The 18,389-nt window shown below is 44.5% G+C and overlaps 1 protein-coding gene across 7 annotated transcripts in view; it reads right to left on the minus strand.

Annotated features, from left to right (window-relative positions):
* Positions 1-18,389, minus strand: part of NFATC2 (nuclear factor of activated T cells 2) — a gene marked incomplete at its 3' end in the record, with an annotated part of 141,388 nt that overhangs the window by 110,725 nt on the left and 12,274 nt on the right. For 2 of the 7 annotated variants that reach the window (XM_082225895.1, XM_082225898.1), the window contains exon 2: positions 421-1,456. In XM_082225895.1, the coding sequence (XP_082082021.1) occupies positions 421-1,456 (1,036 nt within the window). Of the gene's footprint in view, positions 1-420; positions 1,457-12,578; positions 12,684-13,029; positions 13,511-18,389 lie in introns of those variants that run through there. The other 5 variants (XM_082225894.1, XM_082225893.1, XM_082225897.1 and 2 more) reach the window with 5 other exon arrangements.

Consider the following 18,389-nt stretch of genomic DNA (forward strand, 5'->3'; position numbering starts at 1 on the left):
GCATACTGAAGATACCTGGTTCAATCTTCAGCATCCACAAATGAAACTAGGCATGTCTCCTGATTTGGAGATTTCAGTCTGTATGGAGCTAGATGGACCAATGATTTCAATGAGTCTACTCCCGGAGTGATCCCATGTTTGGTGGACATGACATCTCCCAACAACTGGCTACATATCAGAATGCATTTTTCTGGATGCATCTATAACATAATAACTGGCTGGCAGCCCAAACAACAGGTTCTGTATTGCAAGAGCCTTTTATTTTTTAAAAAAATCCTTGGGTATCACGGTGGTAGTTATTGCTTAGAAAGTAGGCAAAGGCAGACCATCCCATACACACGCATAATGGAGGTTTGGGCTATCAGGAACAAATTCTATCAGACCTGTTAGCAAGAGTGACCACAAGACATGCAAGCTTACCTGCAGATAGGTATTGCAGGCATCAGCTGCTTTGGCCAAGATGGCGGCACTAATAAGATAGACTCTGGTGGTGGGTTCCTCCGATCATCCTGCTCGCAAGGCCCAATGTATTCAATAGGCTGAAGAACGTGACACGGCATGCTGGCTTTGTGGGAAGACATCGGCGAAGGTTCCGGGCTGGTTCTCCATATTTTTGTGGGGACTCCGCAAGAGGGATCGGTGGTGAGGTTGCTCATTGCATCCATGAGGCTAGAAGAGGTGGATAACTGGGTGTAAGTGATGGAAGAGCCGTCTTCTCTCAAGGGGATCTGGGGTGAGGCTTGCGGAGAGGGGGTCCTCGATTGCCGTGGAGAAGTGCAAGGTTGCTGACTCCCGTAGAGCTCGGGGCAAGGGTACTTCCGCTTTGCTCCTGGCGATGACGACCTTGAGTTGGGACGTGGAGATGTTGAACGTGGCCCCAAGCAGGTATCCTCCACGATGGTTGCTTGTGGGGACATTATTGGCGAGGTTCTAGGGGAATAATGAGCATGGGTGTTTTGAAACTGTGGACAAAGGTCATCACTAGGGCCATTATTTGGTGAAACGCATGGTGAGGTATAAGGAGAGAAATTTGTCTCTGAAATGAAGCTTGCAGAAGAGCCGCTGCTAGGAGGGCTCAGGCACAGCGGTTCTCGGTAGCTCTCAAAGCCAGGGACAGGCAGGGTAAACCTTGGGCTAGCAGTAGCTGAGTTGGACTGATGCTCTACCAATAGATCTGTGTCTCTGCTGCTGAAGGGACCCCCCGAGTGAATCAGTTCATAAGATGGTGTTATCTCAATCCTAGGGCTCAAAGTAGGGGGACCGGCAGCCTTGCCCGGGTCCAAGTAGCATTTTGACCCTAGGCTATCTGGCTGTCCGTATCTGCTCATGTGATCTGCCGAAAGGCTAGACAAAGCGAAGGGGGTGTATGGCTTGAGGCCATAATCCGAGACATCATCATGAGGGTAAGTAACTCCAGAGGGTGGGCTGATGATTTTATGTGAAGGAGTCGGTTCTTCTGGAAAAAGAAGGGTGGCTTTTAAGACTAGACATACCACGGCAGAAGCTGAGCAATCACGGGTTAACAAGAAGGCATTAGCAACAGTGTGTTAGGAAAAGGTTGTAAAGATATTGCTTATTTATATCGATCACACATGGAAGCTGCTTCAAAGTTGGTCATTCTCAGCACAGAAGCAGCAGCGGCACCATCCTGAGACCACCCACACCCTGTAAGGCACCAGCAGAGTCAAACCAGGGCAACTAAGCCCACACACCTGACTCCCGGTACCACTTGGATAATTCTCAGAATGAGGCCCTATTAGCCCAGACTCTGTTAAACCTGTAGCATTCCCATATAGCGGCCAGATCCAGAACACCCCTGCTTTATAACTGGCATATATTTGTGTTAGCACATTTTGGTACCAACGTAAATTTTAAAAATGCCTTCCGGTGTTGCCTTATCTAGGGCATGGGCATATAACTTATTTTGTTTTGTATTATGAATCAAATATGAAATGCATAGAAGCCTTGGGCCCTCAGTCTGCCTAGCTGAATTGAGCTGAAGATTTTAAAAATGTGTTTTCCGATATTTCCAAGAACTTGCTAGCTTTTAAATATGCAGAACTTTTTAAAATATCAAACACAAAAAAATGCTGAAAACTGCAGTCTAGCTGAAACAGAAGCAGGTTATTTTATAGCCTGCCTGTAAAAACTCAGTGACAGAAGGATGTGTGTATCTACTTGTATGCATCAGTACTTTTAGGATCACTGATTGTTATCCAAACCTGAATTCTGACATTCAAAACAGGTGGTAGAACTGAACCCTGGTGAACGATCACACTAAATGAAGCACTGCGTAAATCAAAGATGGTTGCCCTCCAGGAGCTTCTGGATTGCAACTCACCGTTGGACTCGTGGGAGTTGGGAGTCCAAAAACAGCTAGATTCCCAGCCCTGGAACACAGACCTGTACCCTATTACTCTACTCACTTGAACTATGGAACATGGCAGCTAATTTCCTGTCTATCCATCACAGGTATGTTTCATGCATGCAGTCATGTTTGCAGTTATGTTTATTCTTTAAAATGGGGATGGTAGGCTTTCAAATTGAAAATCTGCAAAATCCATGGTTTTACCTTCTAAAGATCATATGTTGTAAATGTTTCCAACAAGAAATGGGGGACAGAGGGAATCCTCCTCCTTGGATTTATTTTGTGAGGTGTGTGGGGTCCTCCACACACCTCACAAAATAAATTGACAAAATATGCCTCTTTTTCCCCGAGTCTCATATTTTACTTCAAATATTTTACAGACTCAGAAATGTTCCACTCAACACAATCTTGGCAGATACATTCTAGCCCCTCCACCCCACCTCCAAGGCTGGAGAGAATTAATGAGAACAAGTATTACACAGTTCCATATTTAATCTCAGACACAGCTTTATTTTATTCCAATAGATAAGAGGTGAAAGTTTTATCTAGGCAGACATTGACAATATAAAAGTGCATTCTTGGAAGTGTTCAGATCTCATCTAAGTTAAAAATCTTATCGCCTTCCTCAATTTGACAGGAAAATTCTCCTTCATGTGGACAAGGATAATATTGAGAAAGACTATAATAAAGTTCTTAAAAAGCATTTTTAATACTCCCTTTGAATTCTAGGGAACACAAATTTGGGTAGGCCAAACTAAGGGGCAGAAACCAATTCATTGTGCACTGACTAACTTCAAACAAATGTATTTAGTACAAATCATGATTCTGTTCACACTGGAGGGTTTTGTTGTTTGTTTGTTCGTCAGATTTACTTCAGTCCCTATATATCATTGGACTACAGATTCCAGTATCCCTGACCATTGGCCCTGCTGGTTGGGTCTGAAGAGAGGAGTTCAACAAAATCCGGAGGACTATGGCTTAGCCATTCATGCTTTACCATCTATCTGCCACTCCCATCAAGGGCCACCTACTGTGTGACTATCTGCACACAGCTTTTATTCATTTTCCTAAACAGGAGTGAGTTCTTTTGTACAGGAAAAGTAACTTCGACATTTAAAACAGCCTGAGGATGGAGCATCTCTTAAGAGTGAAACATCACATCCAATTTTTATTTTACACTACCCAGAAGGAAATTGTTCAAATTGCTACAGTAATGGTTATAACCCAAATGAAATTTTGCATGAAGTGGCTTCTCCAGTTGATTGCAGACCAGCCATGAATGCCTCCTTTTGACACGCTGAATGTAGAATATGATGTTGGCAGTGACACAACAAACTCCCTGGCAAAACTCAACTACCCAGCTCCAGTTCTGACTTGGAGGAAGGGCGTCAGCTGGCCTTCTTGCTGCTGCTCTTAGATTGGAGGTACATCACCTCTCCAAATAACACAAGTGTAGAATAAATTATGAAATTGTTGTACAAGTTGTTATGGCCATCATGCATCTGTTTGTGACATCATAGTCTGCAGCCATGGGAACAGCTATGATGGTACAAGCTCAGCTTTGTTACTCTGCTGTGGAGTGGGAAGAAAAGGAGGCTGATTAGAACACAGCAGTTCCTGTCCTTAAGATTAAATCCCCTGACGTGGTTTCAATTTAATTAGCCAGCCCATACTTCATTGCCACCAAGACTGGGCACGTAATTAGCAAAAACTCAGCTGTTGGTCATGCCAACCTGACTTGGCTCTGTAGGAGCTACTGCTGATGTATTTTTAAATGCAATTCTGGAAAGCACTACATATCCAGCCAGCAGCCCAACCTAATTCAAGGCAGAAGCTGGTTTTCTAGAAGGCTATTCCTCCGAGTCAAAAGGGACGCAGGTGGTGCTGTGGGTAAAACCTCAGTGCCTAGGACCTGCTGATCGTAAGGTCGGCGGTTCGAATCCCCACGGCGGGGTGAGCTCCCGTCGTTCGGTCCCAGCTCCTGCCTACCTAGCAGTTCAAAAGCACCCTTAAGTGCAAGTAGATAAATAGGTACCGCTTTATAGCGGGAAGGTAAACGGCGTTTCCGTGTGCGGCGCTGGTGCTGGCTCGCCAGCTGCTGCTTCGTCACACTGGCCACGTGACCTGAAAGTGTCTTCAGACGGCGCCGGCTCCCGGCCTCTTGAGCGAGATGAGCGCACAACCCTAGAGTCTGACACGACTGGCCCGTACGGGCAGGGGTACCTTTACCTTTTTACTCCTCCGAGTAACATGGCAACTGCAGATTCTGCTAAGAGCACCTCTGCCAGTTAGCATGAAACAGTTTAGGATGAAATTGGAGACACAACCACTCCCATGATGGGATCTCTGTAATCCATAATCTAGCTGTAATCACAAACTAAAGATAGCACTCTTGAGAACAAAGGCAACTAAAAGCAGACATACAGTAGCTGTTGGCGTTATACTACAGTTAAAACAACCCAGCACACTTCATTTTAGACTATAAAATTAGAGTGCCTACTTAAGTGTGCTCTGCTTTTCTTAAAATTAATAGTTTAACTTGCAATCAATTACCCAAATTGATGTTAGGGGGTGGGGATGGGAGGAAGCAACATTTTGAGAAATGTGTGAAAATAGTATTTTCACTTTACCCACAAGTGCCTGCAGCATTTGTATTCTCTCACTGCCCTTAATTTTGTTGAATAAAACATTCTGTTTAAGCCTTAGCATTTCCACTGCATTTATTACTTTAAAGTAGAACCTCATGTCACACATTTTGTCTATCTGGAGGGAGGAGCGTGAAGAAAACCAAGGACATAAACCAAGAAGTCTTAGATGCTCTTGTTTGATTGAACAAATGCTTACTCTTATCTGTAATTTTGTTTTAAAAACCCCCCACAAAATGCAATTTCAGCAGAAAGCGACACTTCCCTGCAATAACCACTGCTACCAATCACAAGCTAGATCTCAGCTAGAACTAGCTAGGTGTCCACATCTTCAAAATGCTACTTGAAATTAACATCTAGCAAACCCAGCCTTCTGCCTCCCAGCTCCTGATTTTGCCTTTTGAACGATCTGTCCTGATCTTCACATCCTAGCACAAACAGCAAACCATGGGAAGGCAGAAAGTGCCCAGCAGGCATCATTCTGCCTTGTCGTTTATTCTGACAAGGTTGTTTGATACAAGACGTCACCTGCATCCATTCTATGAGCTAGTGATTAAGATCAGATAACAATTATCACATGCCCATTCTGAAGAATTGCAATTTACAAGCAAGAATAGCCCCCTACCCTGAGACTCTAAAGAAAAAAGAGGGGGTGGGATTGCACAAACTGTTGGGCGAGTCTGATTACTGAGGGAAAGGTCTAAGTTTGAATTAAGGGTGTGGCATTTTTTAAGAGATCTAAATTATGAATTGGTCTCGGTAGCTTTGTCACATCAAGGTCAAAACACTAGGCTGGATTGCCAAACTTAAAATATCATTATTACATTTCTGCAGACCCCACCAACTTCTCTATCCTTCTTTCCCCCCTCTGCTTTCCCCACCCAGGGCATCCTGGGAAGTGTACTCATAAGCACCAGACTACAGAAACTCTAACAGGAACTTTTTAAGACTAATAAGGAAAGAAGCTGCAGTTATCATCATCCATTTCAAGTATTCAACATCCCTCATGTACAGTTTCAAGGTAATCCTTACAACAGCACTGCAAGGCAGACCAGCATTATTCCACATGTTGCATATGGAGGTGAGGGGGTCAAGCTTAGAGACCTGCCTAATTGAGTTTGTGGCAGCTGTGAGGTTTGGTGTGCAGACTTCCAGCTCAATGCTTTTTGCTATCATGCTATTCCATCTCTTATCATGTTGCCACAGTTGGCTGCATGAGATGGCCAGCACTAATAAAACGTCGTGGACAGTTGGTTGCATGAGATGGCTAGCACTGATCAACTGTTGTGGAGAATAGTTTCTTATGAGAGGAACAAAAATTATCAGTGGAGATAAACGTATCAAAGGAAACCTTATCACTTGGGCCACACGATGGCTGGGCCCTACCACTTCAGGCGGCAAGTGAGGGCTTGAATTGCTGGCTGTTCCTTTATACAAAATACCCTGCATAGAACTAGATGTGGAGAAGATGCATTAGTTTTTTCCCTGACACGCTGGTTCTCCACCTTATGTGGAATTATTTATTTATTGCTATAGAGGACCATTTGGTTATGACAGCCTTCACCTGAAATGGTACAGTCCACTGCCAAGTGAGAACTAGGCTTGGAGAAACTACAGCCCCATCTTAAAAAATCCCATTCTTACGACTCACCGGCCTGAACATTCTAGACCAGAGGTCTGAACTTTCCTCAAAGTAAAGGTCATAGGAACATAAGGATTGTCCTACTGGACTGTGTCATAGGTTCATCTAGTCCACCCTTCTCCAATATGGCACCTCTGAACATTATTGGACAACCATTCCCATCAGCCCTAGAGAGCACAGCCAACAGAAAAGGATGATGGGAGCTGTAGTACAAAACATCTGGAAGATATCAGGTTGGGGAAGGCTGATCTTCACAACAGTAGTCCGCCAGATGCCTTTGCGTGCTCACGAACAGGATGTGATTTATAGCCTGCTGCTTGTTCCCAGCATGTAGTACTCCTGAATGATCCTGAACATGCAAAGAAATCCTCCCATAGGAAGCACAGGTAGGAGACAAGTGTTCCCTTAACTACTTTATGACACTGCAGCTTGGGTGTGTGTCTTGGGATATCCTATGCCTGCCGTAATCACACGAGAATATCTGTACAGGAGCTTGTATATGCAGTATTCACTAAAGCATACGTGCAAATGGGATTCCCCACCAATTCCTCCCAATGCAGATTCCTGTGCCCTTCCAAAAGACTTTTGAAAGGATTGGAGGGCTCTAAGGAAAGGCCTGGAATTTGGAGTGCAGTAGTGGGGGAAGGATAAGGCTGCAATCTGCCTCTGCCCAATTCTACCCACCCACCCCCCAACTCCTTATCACAGTCCTTTTTGGGAGTCTCCCAACCCTAAGGCAGGCTTCTGGGGGGGCTACACAGGGATGAAATGGGAAGGGTGAGGGACAAGGAATTTCTCACACACAACCAACCTTGCACTCTAACCCAATGTTTCCCAAACTTGGGACTCCAGCCGTTTTTTGGACAACTCCCATAATCCCTAGCTAGCAGGACCAGTGGTCAGGGATGATGGGAATTGTAGTCTGAAAACAGCTGGAGACCCAAGTTTGGGAAACACTGGTCTAACCAAATGGGATGCAATTTAATACGTTTATTCCCTGGCCTCAAGACAAGGTGGGAGTTGCAGGCTAAATTGTCTTTTCTTAGGGCTTTCCCCATCCCTGCATATATCACTGGATGTCTCAAGTTCCTGGCCAGCTGCTAAATGTGAGAACTTACTCTACCGAGAAGCAGTGAATTCAAGGTGACTTCAGACAACATGACCGTTCTGTCTGTAGTGTCCGATATGCAGAGACCCATTCACACATGCAAGTCATTTGCTGCTGTTGCAGGCTTCAACAGACGAATACACGCATGTGAACCAACCTAAAGTTGCATCCAAAGAGGCTTAAATGATTCCACTCCATCCAAGTTGGAAAACATCATTTGGATGCAGTATGAGAACTTTCAGAGGAAGAAGAAAAGGCCTGGGTTCATGACCCTCTGCTATGGTTACGTTTCTGGCGAACATCCCAAAACTGCAAGTAAGCAGCTTCAGTTCAGATGCAACTAACATCAGTTAGGAAACAGTCAACTTCCAGAACTGCCAGGCACACTTAGACATGTGGACTGAAGCTTCTTCTTCTTCTTCTTTTAATTTCCATCTCTTTGTAAACATGCTTTAATCTTAGTACATTAAAGATCACTGATGTATAAAGGATTACTTACAGACTCATAATGGTGTCTTTTGAAAGACAAGGAATGTCCTCCAGATTATAAGTTTCGTTGTGATCTCCCTTACACTAATTATTTCCATCTTGAAAATATACAAAATTAATAATAATCACAGTATCCAGGCATCCAGTACAAGTAAAACTGTCTCTGGAGGGCTCTTTCTACTCTCTACAACGCCATATTCTTCTCAACATCAAGTGTGGGCAAGAAGTGGCACACAATCATTGCAATATTAGAATGGTGTGTAACTGTTAATTCCTTCCTCCAAGAAACTTGGGGGGTGACACATATGTTCCCCACTCCATTTTATCCTCAGAACAACCCCTTAATGCAGGTTAAGGTGGTCACTCATAGAGCTTATTGTGACTAAAGCAGGGATTTGAACCCAAGCCCCAATACCACAGGTGTGGGTGTGATTCAAGTGCCATATGTTGGATGTTTGCAAGGACACTGCAGTGCAAAGGTGTGGATCGCCATGAACAAATGCATTGTGTGCATCTGGGAGAAATGACCGATTTGTGCTTTAAAACTCCTGTGTGTTTAAATAACAGACCTACCCATCAACTACTCTTTGCTTTGCACTTATTCTAAGCATGTTTTCTCAGAAGTAAGTCCCATCGAGGTCAGTAGGGTTTAAGGTAAAGGTAAAGGTACCCCTGCCCGTACGGGCCAGTCGTGTCCAACTCTAGGGTTGTGCGCCCATCTCACTTAAGAGGCCGGGGGCCAGCGCTGTCCGGAGACACTTCCAGGTCACGTGGCCAGTGTGACGAAGCTGCTCTGACAAGCCGGCACCAGCGCAGCACACGGAAACGCCGTTTACCTTCCCGCTAGAAAGCGGTACCTATTTATCTACTTGCACTTTAGGGGTGCTTTCGAACTGCTAGGTGGGCAGGAGCTGGAACCGAAGACAGGAGCTCACCCCGCCGTGGGGATTCGAACCGCCGACCATGCGATCGGCAAGCCGTAGGCGCTGAGGTTTTACCCACAGCGCCACCCGCGTCTTAGTAAATGCTCCTAAGATTAAAGCCTGACTTAGTCCTGGAGGACAGTGGATTTGTGGTTGAGGTGAGATTTGAACAGGGGACTTTTCAGCTCATAGCTCAGTCTCTTACCTATTTATTTAATTGGTTGGTTGGTTGGTTGGTTGATTAGTACATCACCCTTCACTTGAAGATTACAGAGTGGTTCACAACATATACAAAATAAGAACCCAAAATACATAACAAAATAAAAAACAAACCACCGTATCTGGTACGTTACGCAAGCACTGTGCTATTAAAGATGCATGCACACACATATTTCCAATTCAACTAAAATTCACTACAACACCTTAAAAATATCTCAGATGTACTGTATAAAGCTAGCAAGGTAGAAGGGATTTGCAACAGAATCCTGTGCAGATTTACCCAGAACGAAGTTTCAGGCTCCCTAATAAGTGAGTTTCAGACTTTAACCTTGGTTTTGCTTTTGCTTTTAAAAAAATCACGGTTGTATTTTGTTTTGTTTTTGTTTTTACTTTTTCTTACAACAAACATAAAAGGAATTTACACACACAAGCTTCATAGGCTTCTGCAAAAAAAAAATATTAAACGGGCTAATTTCTCTTGATCCATCACTGAAAATGTAAATTAGCAGCTACAGTTGCTTTTATTGCACTGGAAAAGATATTCTCAGTCACGGTTTTGGCACTGTAAGAGTACATGATTTTAGAGTATTCTTAGCCACGTTCATTGCCTTCACTCATTCAAACGGCACCCTTCACTACACTCACTATAGCAGCGTGCTCAAAAGCCATAATGCACCTTTAACAGTCTTAGATTGAAATCCCAATGCTACTTATTGTATTTAAAATTACTGTAAAGCACATTCAGCTGTGCTACCTCCTGTTTCCATTCAAAAGAAAATAGTAAAAGTTCACTTATCCTATATTGATATCACTACGTACTCAAAAGATACATTCAAACTATGTTGAACTGCACTTGTTAGTGATAAGTCCAGATCTACCACTGGCTGTTGGTGGAAGAGACCCTGGTCCAACACCCTGAGATGCAGGGATCCTTTGCCCAATGTGGGGCTCAAACCCACAACCCTGAGATTAGGAGTCTCATGCTCTACTGACTGAGCCACGAGCTGGGATCCAGTGAAGATCAGCATAGGATGTTCTCAACTTCTGCTATAAGCATACATTCAAGCTATACATTCAAGCAGGCCATCGAATGTTGTAACATCATGTTCCATTCTAAGGTTCCAAAGTGTGTGTTTCCAAAAAGGTAAGTGGAGAAATAATAATGAAATCACAGAAAGCCACACCAAATATCAGAGCCAGACATTGGCTTGGAGGAAGTTCAAGTTTTAATTTAATTGTTTATGGAAAGGATAATGGGGCTACAGTAGAGAATATCTCCCTACATGTTCTTGCTTGTCTGAGTTTGGTGGTCTGTATTTGAATCACAATTGAGGTGCTACATTTCAGGCTCCAGGTCTTAGGGCCCAAGTCATAAAAGTCCTCCTTGATGAACACACATAGACACCTCTTTTGGGGAAGGGTGATATCTCAGTGTGTCTGCCTTGTAAGCAGAATGTCCCAAATTCAATCCCCAGCATCTCAATAGGGTTGGGAGAGACTCCTGCCTGAAATCCTGGAGGGCCACTGCCAGTCAGTGTAGACTGTACAGAGCTAGGTGGACCAAAGGTCTGACATTGTACAAGGCAGCTTCCAATGCTCCTAGATGGGCACTCTTCCCCATTGTTTGAAAGGCAAGATTGGTTAGGGTACCAGTTGGTAGGATTCGGTCACAAATTCACTCGTGGCAAGTTGGATCAGCAGCACTAGCAGCATAGACTCCACTGTAAGGTGGAGCTGTACCGTTTCCGGGGGGGGGGGTCATTAAGGCTGCAATCCTATACCCATTTTCCTGGAAGTACGCCACACTGAACTCCATGGGACTTTTTTTCAGATTGCAGTGTAAAACCTATTCATGTAGTCTGATCCTTGAAAGAAAAGTGACTACTCAATGATGGGAAATAATGTTATCATTTCAGGTTGCTATAATACAGATGAGACCCAACGCAGCATGAAAAAATGACCACTTGTGTAAAGGGGCTGCTCCTTTTCCTCCTCCCCCATGCACCCCCAAAAGATGCTCCAAAGGCTTGGTGGACCTTGTGGAGCAGATTTGGGGTATGTGTGCATGAGGGCTGAAGAAAAGAAACTGGAAGTCCCGTTGTGCAAGCAGATTTCCATTTTGCAAACAGGTGGAAATAACTGGATGTTGCCCATAGTGCAACATGTTGTCTTTTTCATGTGTTCGGATCGGACTATCACGTTCCAGTTTTGTTAACAAAATATGGTACAGAACATATGCAGTCCTGGCTCAAGAAAGCTTAATAAAACTTCAGGGTATCAGCATGAAGTGGTGACGTGTGGAGTCACTGGTGACCACTATGTCGACCATGGGTTAACTGATGACCACCCTGCATCAGCAGGCAAGTTCCATGCCAGATACTGGATTCTAACATTCTTTAAAAGTACCTACAGTACTATTTCATATATGACATTTTTTCAAACATAGATGTACCATGAAGTCATGCATGTTTAGCATGCTTTCACATTGGAGGCAGAATACAGCTCTCAGTGGATTCAAAAGTGTGTGGGCAATATTTACTTTGGATGACACAAAACATGGGAAAGATGTGGGCATTTTATGACATCCAATTGTTTGGAGAACGTGTATGATTATTGTTGTTGTTGGTTGTTTCTTCCTTTCTTTCTACATACATACATACATACATACATACATACCCTGCTTTATTCCCTGATGGGACTCAAGGCAGCTTAGAGATAAAAAATAAGAACCGCCAAAAACATAAGTAAATAGCCCTAGCACAGACGTTATCTGAGTATCCATGGCATCTTCTTACACACATAACATGTTAAATTGCATGTGCTTTTGTACAAAGCAGTACAGCCCTGTCATTTAGCTACTCAATCCACACCATAAAGCAAGCTAAATTTTTAAAAAACAACAACAGAAGCCATAATAATGTATGCACTGTTGCCATTTCTACAGACTAATCAGCATTGCTCACTATGGGTCTGTACTGTATATTGTAACAGTCCTAATAACTACAATACAACTGACAGGTGCCATTAAACTATGATATCCACAAGCTGAAAGACAATCACATTATATATCAATACAGTTAAATACTTGGGCAGAGAACAGCCCTCTGATCTGCTGCAGTGCTGTGACAGTATATTTTATCGTTTATTTTCTTAGTTGCTTAAAACCTCTGCCACACGCGCACACCCCTAACGCGTTGCTCATCCTTATAAGAACCTGCGCAATTAGAACTTCTGATCATTCATCCCTTTGGAGAGATGAAGAAAAATGTAGCCACAGAGGAAGGCTGGTGGCAGAAAGGTAAACTTCCATTGCCACAAGTGATTCCCATCCAACTCCAGCCAACATCCTAACGCTTCCCTGTCGCCCTCTTTAGTGCTAACTGGACAAAACAACTCTTTCCTGTGCGGCGCAGTACAGCTTTCCTCTCTCACAGATACAGACAGTTCCCTGACCAAGTGCCAAAAAAACATTGTTTTATTCCAGGCACCCGCCCATGATAGCAGGTAGCGCTATCTCTGCCCCTTTGGAGCCATGAATTCACCAAGGTAGCATCCATTGCAGCCGCAGCAAGGTCTTTTGCGGGGAGGAGGACTTAATGAAATGAAAGAAAGAACAGAGGCGAGAAGCCACAAACCTGCTATCGGGTTCGTGTAGTCATAATCAAATAAAATGGAGAAGTCCAGCTCTTCCTGAGGGCTGATGTTGGGGTTCGGAGCGGGGTCTCCGGGCTGGGAGTTCGGCTCAGAACTTTTTGGACCGGAAGCCATCAGGAGATCTGTCGGTGGCCTCTTTATTGTGAAAAGGGGGCCAAAGGAAAGCGGGAAAGGAAACTCTCGCTTTCCCCTCTACAATGAAATGAAATGAAAAATCCCAAGCGCCCCACGCCTCCCTTCCCCAAATGCAAAGCCCTTTCTCAGTGGAGTCCGAGGTTCTCTTTACGCGTCTGGGATTCCCCACCCGCTCAGCCCGTTTGACTCTCTCAGGAGCGAGTTCCGAGCTTCCTGCCCCGGGTCTCGTGTGAGCGAAGATGCGCTCGCAAGGCGAACGGGGAAGCCACCTCCGGCCCGCCCTAGCTCGGCTCCTGGCCCCTGGCGCGCCGCGGCCGCTGCACACCGAGAGCGCAAAGGCGGCGAGATGCACAGTAGGGACTTCCTGCTCGCAGCGGCCACCTGCGCCCGGGAGGCGGGACCGGCCTCCAGCCGGCGAGGGGGCGGCGGCGGCGGCGGGAGGAGCGCAGGCAGCCGCCGCCCCAGCCTCGAGCGGAGGTCGGCAGCTGTCCCCAACCTGGTGCCCTGAGGATGCTCGGCAGCGCAAGTCCCGCGGCCGGCCCCAGCCAGCCATCAGGCAAGGCCACGCTGGCTGGGGCGCGATGGGAGTTGTACAGTGGTACCTCGGGTTACATACGCTTCAGGTTACAGACTCCGCTAACCCAGAAGTAGTGCTTCAGGTTAAGAACTTTGCTTCAGGATGAGAACAGAAATCGTGCTCCGGCAGCAGGAGGCCCCATTAGCTAAAGTGGTGCTTCAGGTTAAGAACAGTTTCAGGTTAAGAACGGATCTCCGGAACGAATTAAGTACTTAACCCGAGGTACCACTGTAGTCCGAAACAACTTCAGGGCAGCAGGTTGGAGAAGGATGGTCTGAGAAATGGGGGGGGGGGGAGGGTAGAGAACTGAATCAGAGGGAAAGAGGTTGCATTAATCGTTTCTGTTATTTTTTTATTTGTACCCCGCCCATATGACTTGGTTGCCCCAGCCACTCTGGGTGGCTTCCAACTTATATAGCAAAACATGGAACATTAAAAACTTCCCTATACATTCAGATGTCTTCTGAAGGTTGTATGCCACTTATCTCCTTGACATCTGATGGGAGCATGTTCCAAAGTGTTGGTGCCACCACCAAAAAGGCCCTCCTCAGCCTGGTTCCCTGTAACCTCACTTCTTGCAGGGAGGGAACCGCCAGAAGACCCTTGGAGTTGGACCTCAGGGTCCAGGCTGAAAAACAGGGGTGGAGATGCTCCTTCAGGTATACAGTCGTTTGGGGCTTTAAAGGTCAGCACCAACACTTTGATTTGTGCTCCAAAATATACTTTAAAAAAGGGCAGAGCATGCAGTCATTGGTGGTGTGCAATATTAAGGCTAGCATAGGGTGTTTAGACACAGAAGGCAGGGCTCAGGCACTTTTGCAGGGCCAAGACTGGGCAACATCCCACCTTCTACACAACTATTAAAGCTGCAGGAGCCCTGTCTTTTCCTTTTCGTTTGGCCACCCGCGTCTGTCGAATTGCCACCCACCTTCCCCTCTGGAGATGCAGAAATCCATCAGGTGAAGTTTTTCCTTGTGTGGAGGTGTGCTGACAGAGGTTGATTCCTGCCATGCAGCTGCTAAATGGCACAGGAGCTGTGTTTAGCCTGTGGCTGTATTTTTTCCTTAATTTCTTTGTATGTGCTGGTAGTGGGGGCGACTGGTAAACATGGGAAGGAGACGTATAGCCGTGGGAATGGATTTTCGAGGGATGCGAGGCTGTATTTTAAAAAGTTGGCCTTAGTGTGACAGTGTGTTGTGTCAACACAATCAAATCATATCCTCAAATTGTCAAAAAATCAAATATCAACCATTATGGAACAGCCTTCAAACTCCACCCCATGTCTTTACACAAACATGGGAGATGAAAGCATGCATATTCATGCATTTATTTACTTAAACTCTTTATAAGCTGCCTTTATGAGTAAATCAGGCTCAGTGTGGCTTACACATGCCTATCTCTATATGAAATTAGGTGCAGAAGTACTAGAAAGGCAGAATGAGTGATTCCAGATGTGCTCCCAGAATCCCTTGCAACATTACAAAGGATGCTGGGAAGACATGGTGAGCTGCTGTGCATGATCTAAGGCTTGGCATCTGGGCCCAATTCAAAGTGCTGGTTTTGACCTGTAAAGACTTGTGCAGCTGAGGACCCCAATACCTCAAGTACCTTAGGTTTTAACGGCAAAAACTGGTGTGGTATGGGTTGGTTTCCCCCCTGATTTTACACTTCTTTATAACTTTTTTTTCTAGGTCACTTCGAGTTCTTTTTTGCTGGGGAAAAAGGGGGACTAATAACAATAATAACAACAAAAATAAAATTATCCTCAGGAAAGAATTTCTCAGAGTCCCTTCCAATTCTACAATTCTATGATCACAGACAAATGGCATGCCATTTCAGTTGTTTCACGTGTACTCTCACCAAATCCTAGAGTGGCTTGTACAGTCCAGTTGACCAGACAAGAGGAAATGATGACCAGAGGGCACCAGAGAGCCAAGAGAGGACTTGATATTGGTATAAAAGAGACTGGAGAAAGCTGCTACATTTTCTTAAAAGCCTTAGGACCCCTGACCATTAGGTCCAGTCGTGACCGACTCTGGGGTTGCGGCGCTCATCTCACTTTATTGGTCGAGGGAGCCGGCGGTCAGCTTCCGGGTCATGTGGCCAGCATGACTAAGCCGCTTCTGGCGAACCAGAGCAGCGCATGGAAACGGTGTTTACCTTCCCGCCGGAGTGGTACCTATTTATCTAGTTGCACTTTGAGGTGCTTTCGAACTGCTAGGTTGGCAGGAGCAGGGACCGAGCAACGGGAGCTCACCCCATCGTGGGGATTCGGACCCCTGACCTTCTGATCGGCAAGTCCTAGGCTCTGTGGTTTAACCCACAGCGCCACCCGCGTCCCTCTTAAAAGCCTTTGAATTGATTTGAGGGAAATCGTTACTTCCAGAATTTTATTTTACTATCGCATCAAACACTGAACCAGAAAACTGGGGGGGGGGGGAGACCAGCCTAGGCCACAATTTGCCACAGCATCAGCTCTCTTGAAAGACAATAGGACAAGGCTGCCCATCTTACAGTGACAATTCACACACTTAAGTATCTTTAAGTGTTTTAAGTGTTTTTAAATCCCAGGGCTTTCAGTCAGCAATAATCTAGCCCTCTATAATTTGTATGACATTTGTGGGTGGCCTCCCATAATCAGCATCGTAAAAATGAAATGGAACAAAGTACAGCAACAGAACGAGCCAACGTTTATAGTGCTTTCACACTTACTGTACTTCCATACACAATCATGTTTTGACTGCAGCTATAAAACTTTAGCAGTAGGACTTCTGAGCTTACTTGGTCTTCATATTCATTTTCACAGCAGTCTTAAAACATATGCATGTATTGATGGTTAGATGCACATCTATGGTTCCACCAAGACAAGTGCATGGAGGAGCCCTAGATGTCTTAGAGCCAAGCATGTACCACAGCAGCAAAACAGGCATGCCTGTCTAACACTATAATCCTCAGCCAGCCCTTGTTCCTTTTCCTCCTGTTTGTTACTGCTCTCTATTGCTGCCCTCTGACCCACTGCCAATATTCAGATTGTAAGGTCCTTGGGTTCAAGGGCCTGTCCTTATTTTTGCTCTGTAAAGGGTAATGTGAATTGAGGAAGAAGATGCTGACAGCAAACAGACTAGACTTAAGTCATGTTTGCAGGCTTTTTCACAAGAGGCACTTAAACTAGCTCTTAAACAGTCCCGCATCTTTATAATGATGAATCATACTGATTTTCATGCATATAAATTTTTTTGAATGTGGTTGTCTACTTAGCAAAACCACACCCAACACTTCCTAGGATGTAGCCCCAAGCTAGAATATGGTCTCAGGTGCTAAGATTCCCTACAGAAATGATAAATGAAGATAGGTAATATAGGTACACCTTTATGATGGAGGAAGATTGGCCACCTGATATGATCAGGTTAAATAGGGGTTGTCATTCAAATGTTTTAAAAGGCAGTTCCTTCATTTCATGCAGAATTAACCATGCACACAACTTTAAACACCCATGATACTATTTTTAGCACTACGTCATGCATGAGTATCGAAAGTATCCCTTAGGAGATGAGACAATACTGAAGTGCAAGGATAACATTTTGATTACTAAGCAATAATTGCCTTTCATGTTCATCAAGGGGTAGCACTTTTTGATGTCTGCAAAGCCACTGGGTCAAAATTAGTGCTGGTTTTCTTCCACTATTACACACTAAAGATAGAGGATTAGTTATGAAGCATGTAAACATTTGCTTGAGACCCAGCATGGTGAAGAGGTCAGTGTCAGAGCATGACTGTGCACACACTATACCGTTGAAGCTCATTCAAAGCACCTTCTTTCCTTCAAAGAATTCTGGGCACTGTAGTTTGTTAAGCAGTCCTGAGAAATTTAATTCTGTGAGAGGGGAGCTCACAGCGTTCTTTTTGCCCAGAGTTCTTTGAGAGAAAGATTGTGCTTTGAATGTGCTTTAAAGGCACAGTGTCTACACAGCCCATGTGCTTTAAAGGCACAGTGTCCACACAGTGTCTACACAGCCCAGGACTAGGGAGATACTGGTTCAAATTGCCACCCAGTCATGAAGATGTGAGTGACCTCGAACCAGCGTCCATCACTCTCAGTTTAACCTGTCTCACAAGGTGGGTGAGATATAAACTGATATGAATTCCTTCAAAGAAGGCTGTGATATAACGAAGAAATAATAATAAATAATTGTTTATGTTCAGAATACATATTTTCAATATAATACTTAGTGCTCCATCAATATTTCCATCACCAATGAAGAAAAAGACTCCAGTTTCTATTCACTGAATAGTTACACCCCAATAATAGCTCCTTAAGAGGTAAATTAATAAAAGTTATGTTTGCACACTCATAATCATATATTATCACTTTTTGAACTGATAATCATGTGATACAGTAATTTTGAATGTTTTGTTTGAATGTGCCCTCTAGTGGTGAGTTTTAGTTTTTTATCAAGTCTGGCAATTACTATTATTATTATTATTATTATTATTATTATTATTATTATTACCTCCCACCACACAAGAGAAGCAAACAAAATACTCAGTGCACAAAATGGCTGAGCTGATTTCATCATACTAAAACGCAATCCATTAATTGAGGCTGACTGCCATACGAAGGATTACAAT

The sequence above is a fragment of the Podarcis vaucheri genome (genome assembly GCF_965113315.1).
Source record: "Podarcis vaucheri genome assembly, chromosome: 6".
Lineage (NCBI taxonomy): Eukaryota > Metazoa > Chordata > Lepidosauria > Squamata > Lacertidae > Podarcis > Podarcis vaucheri.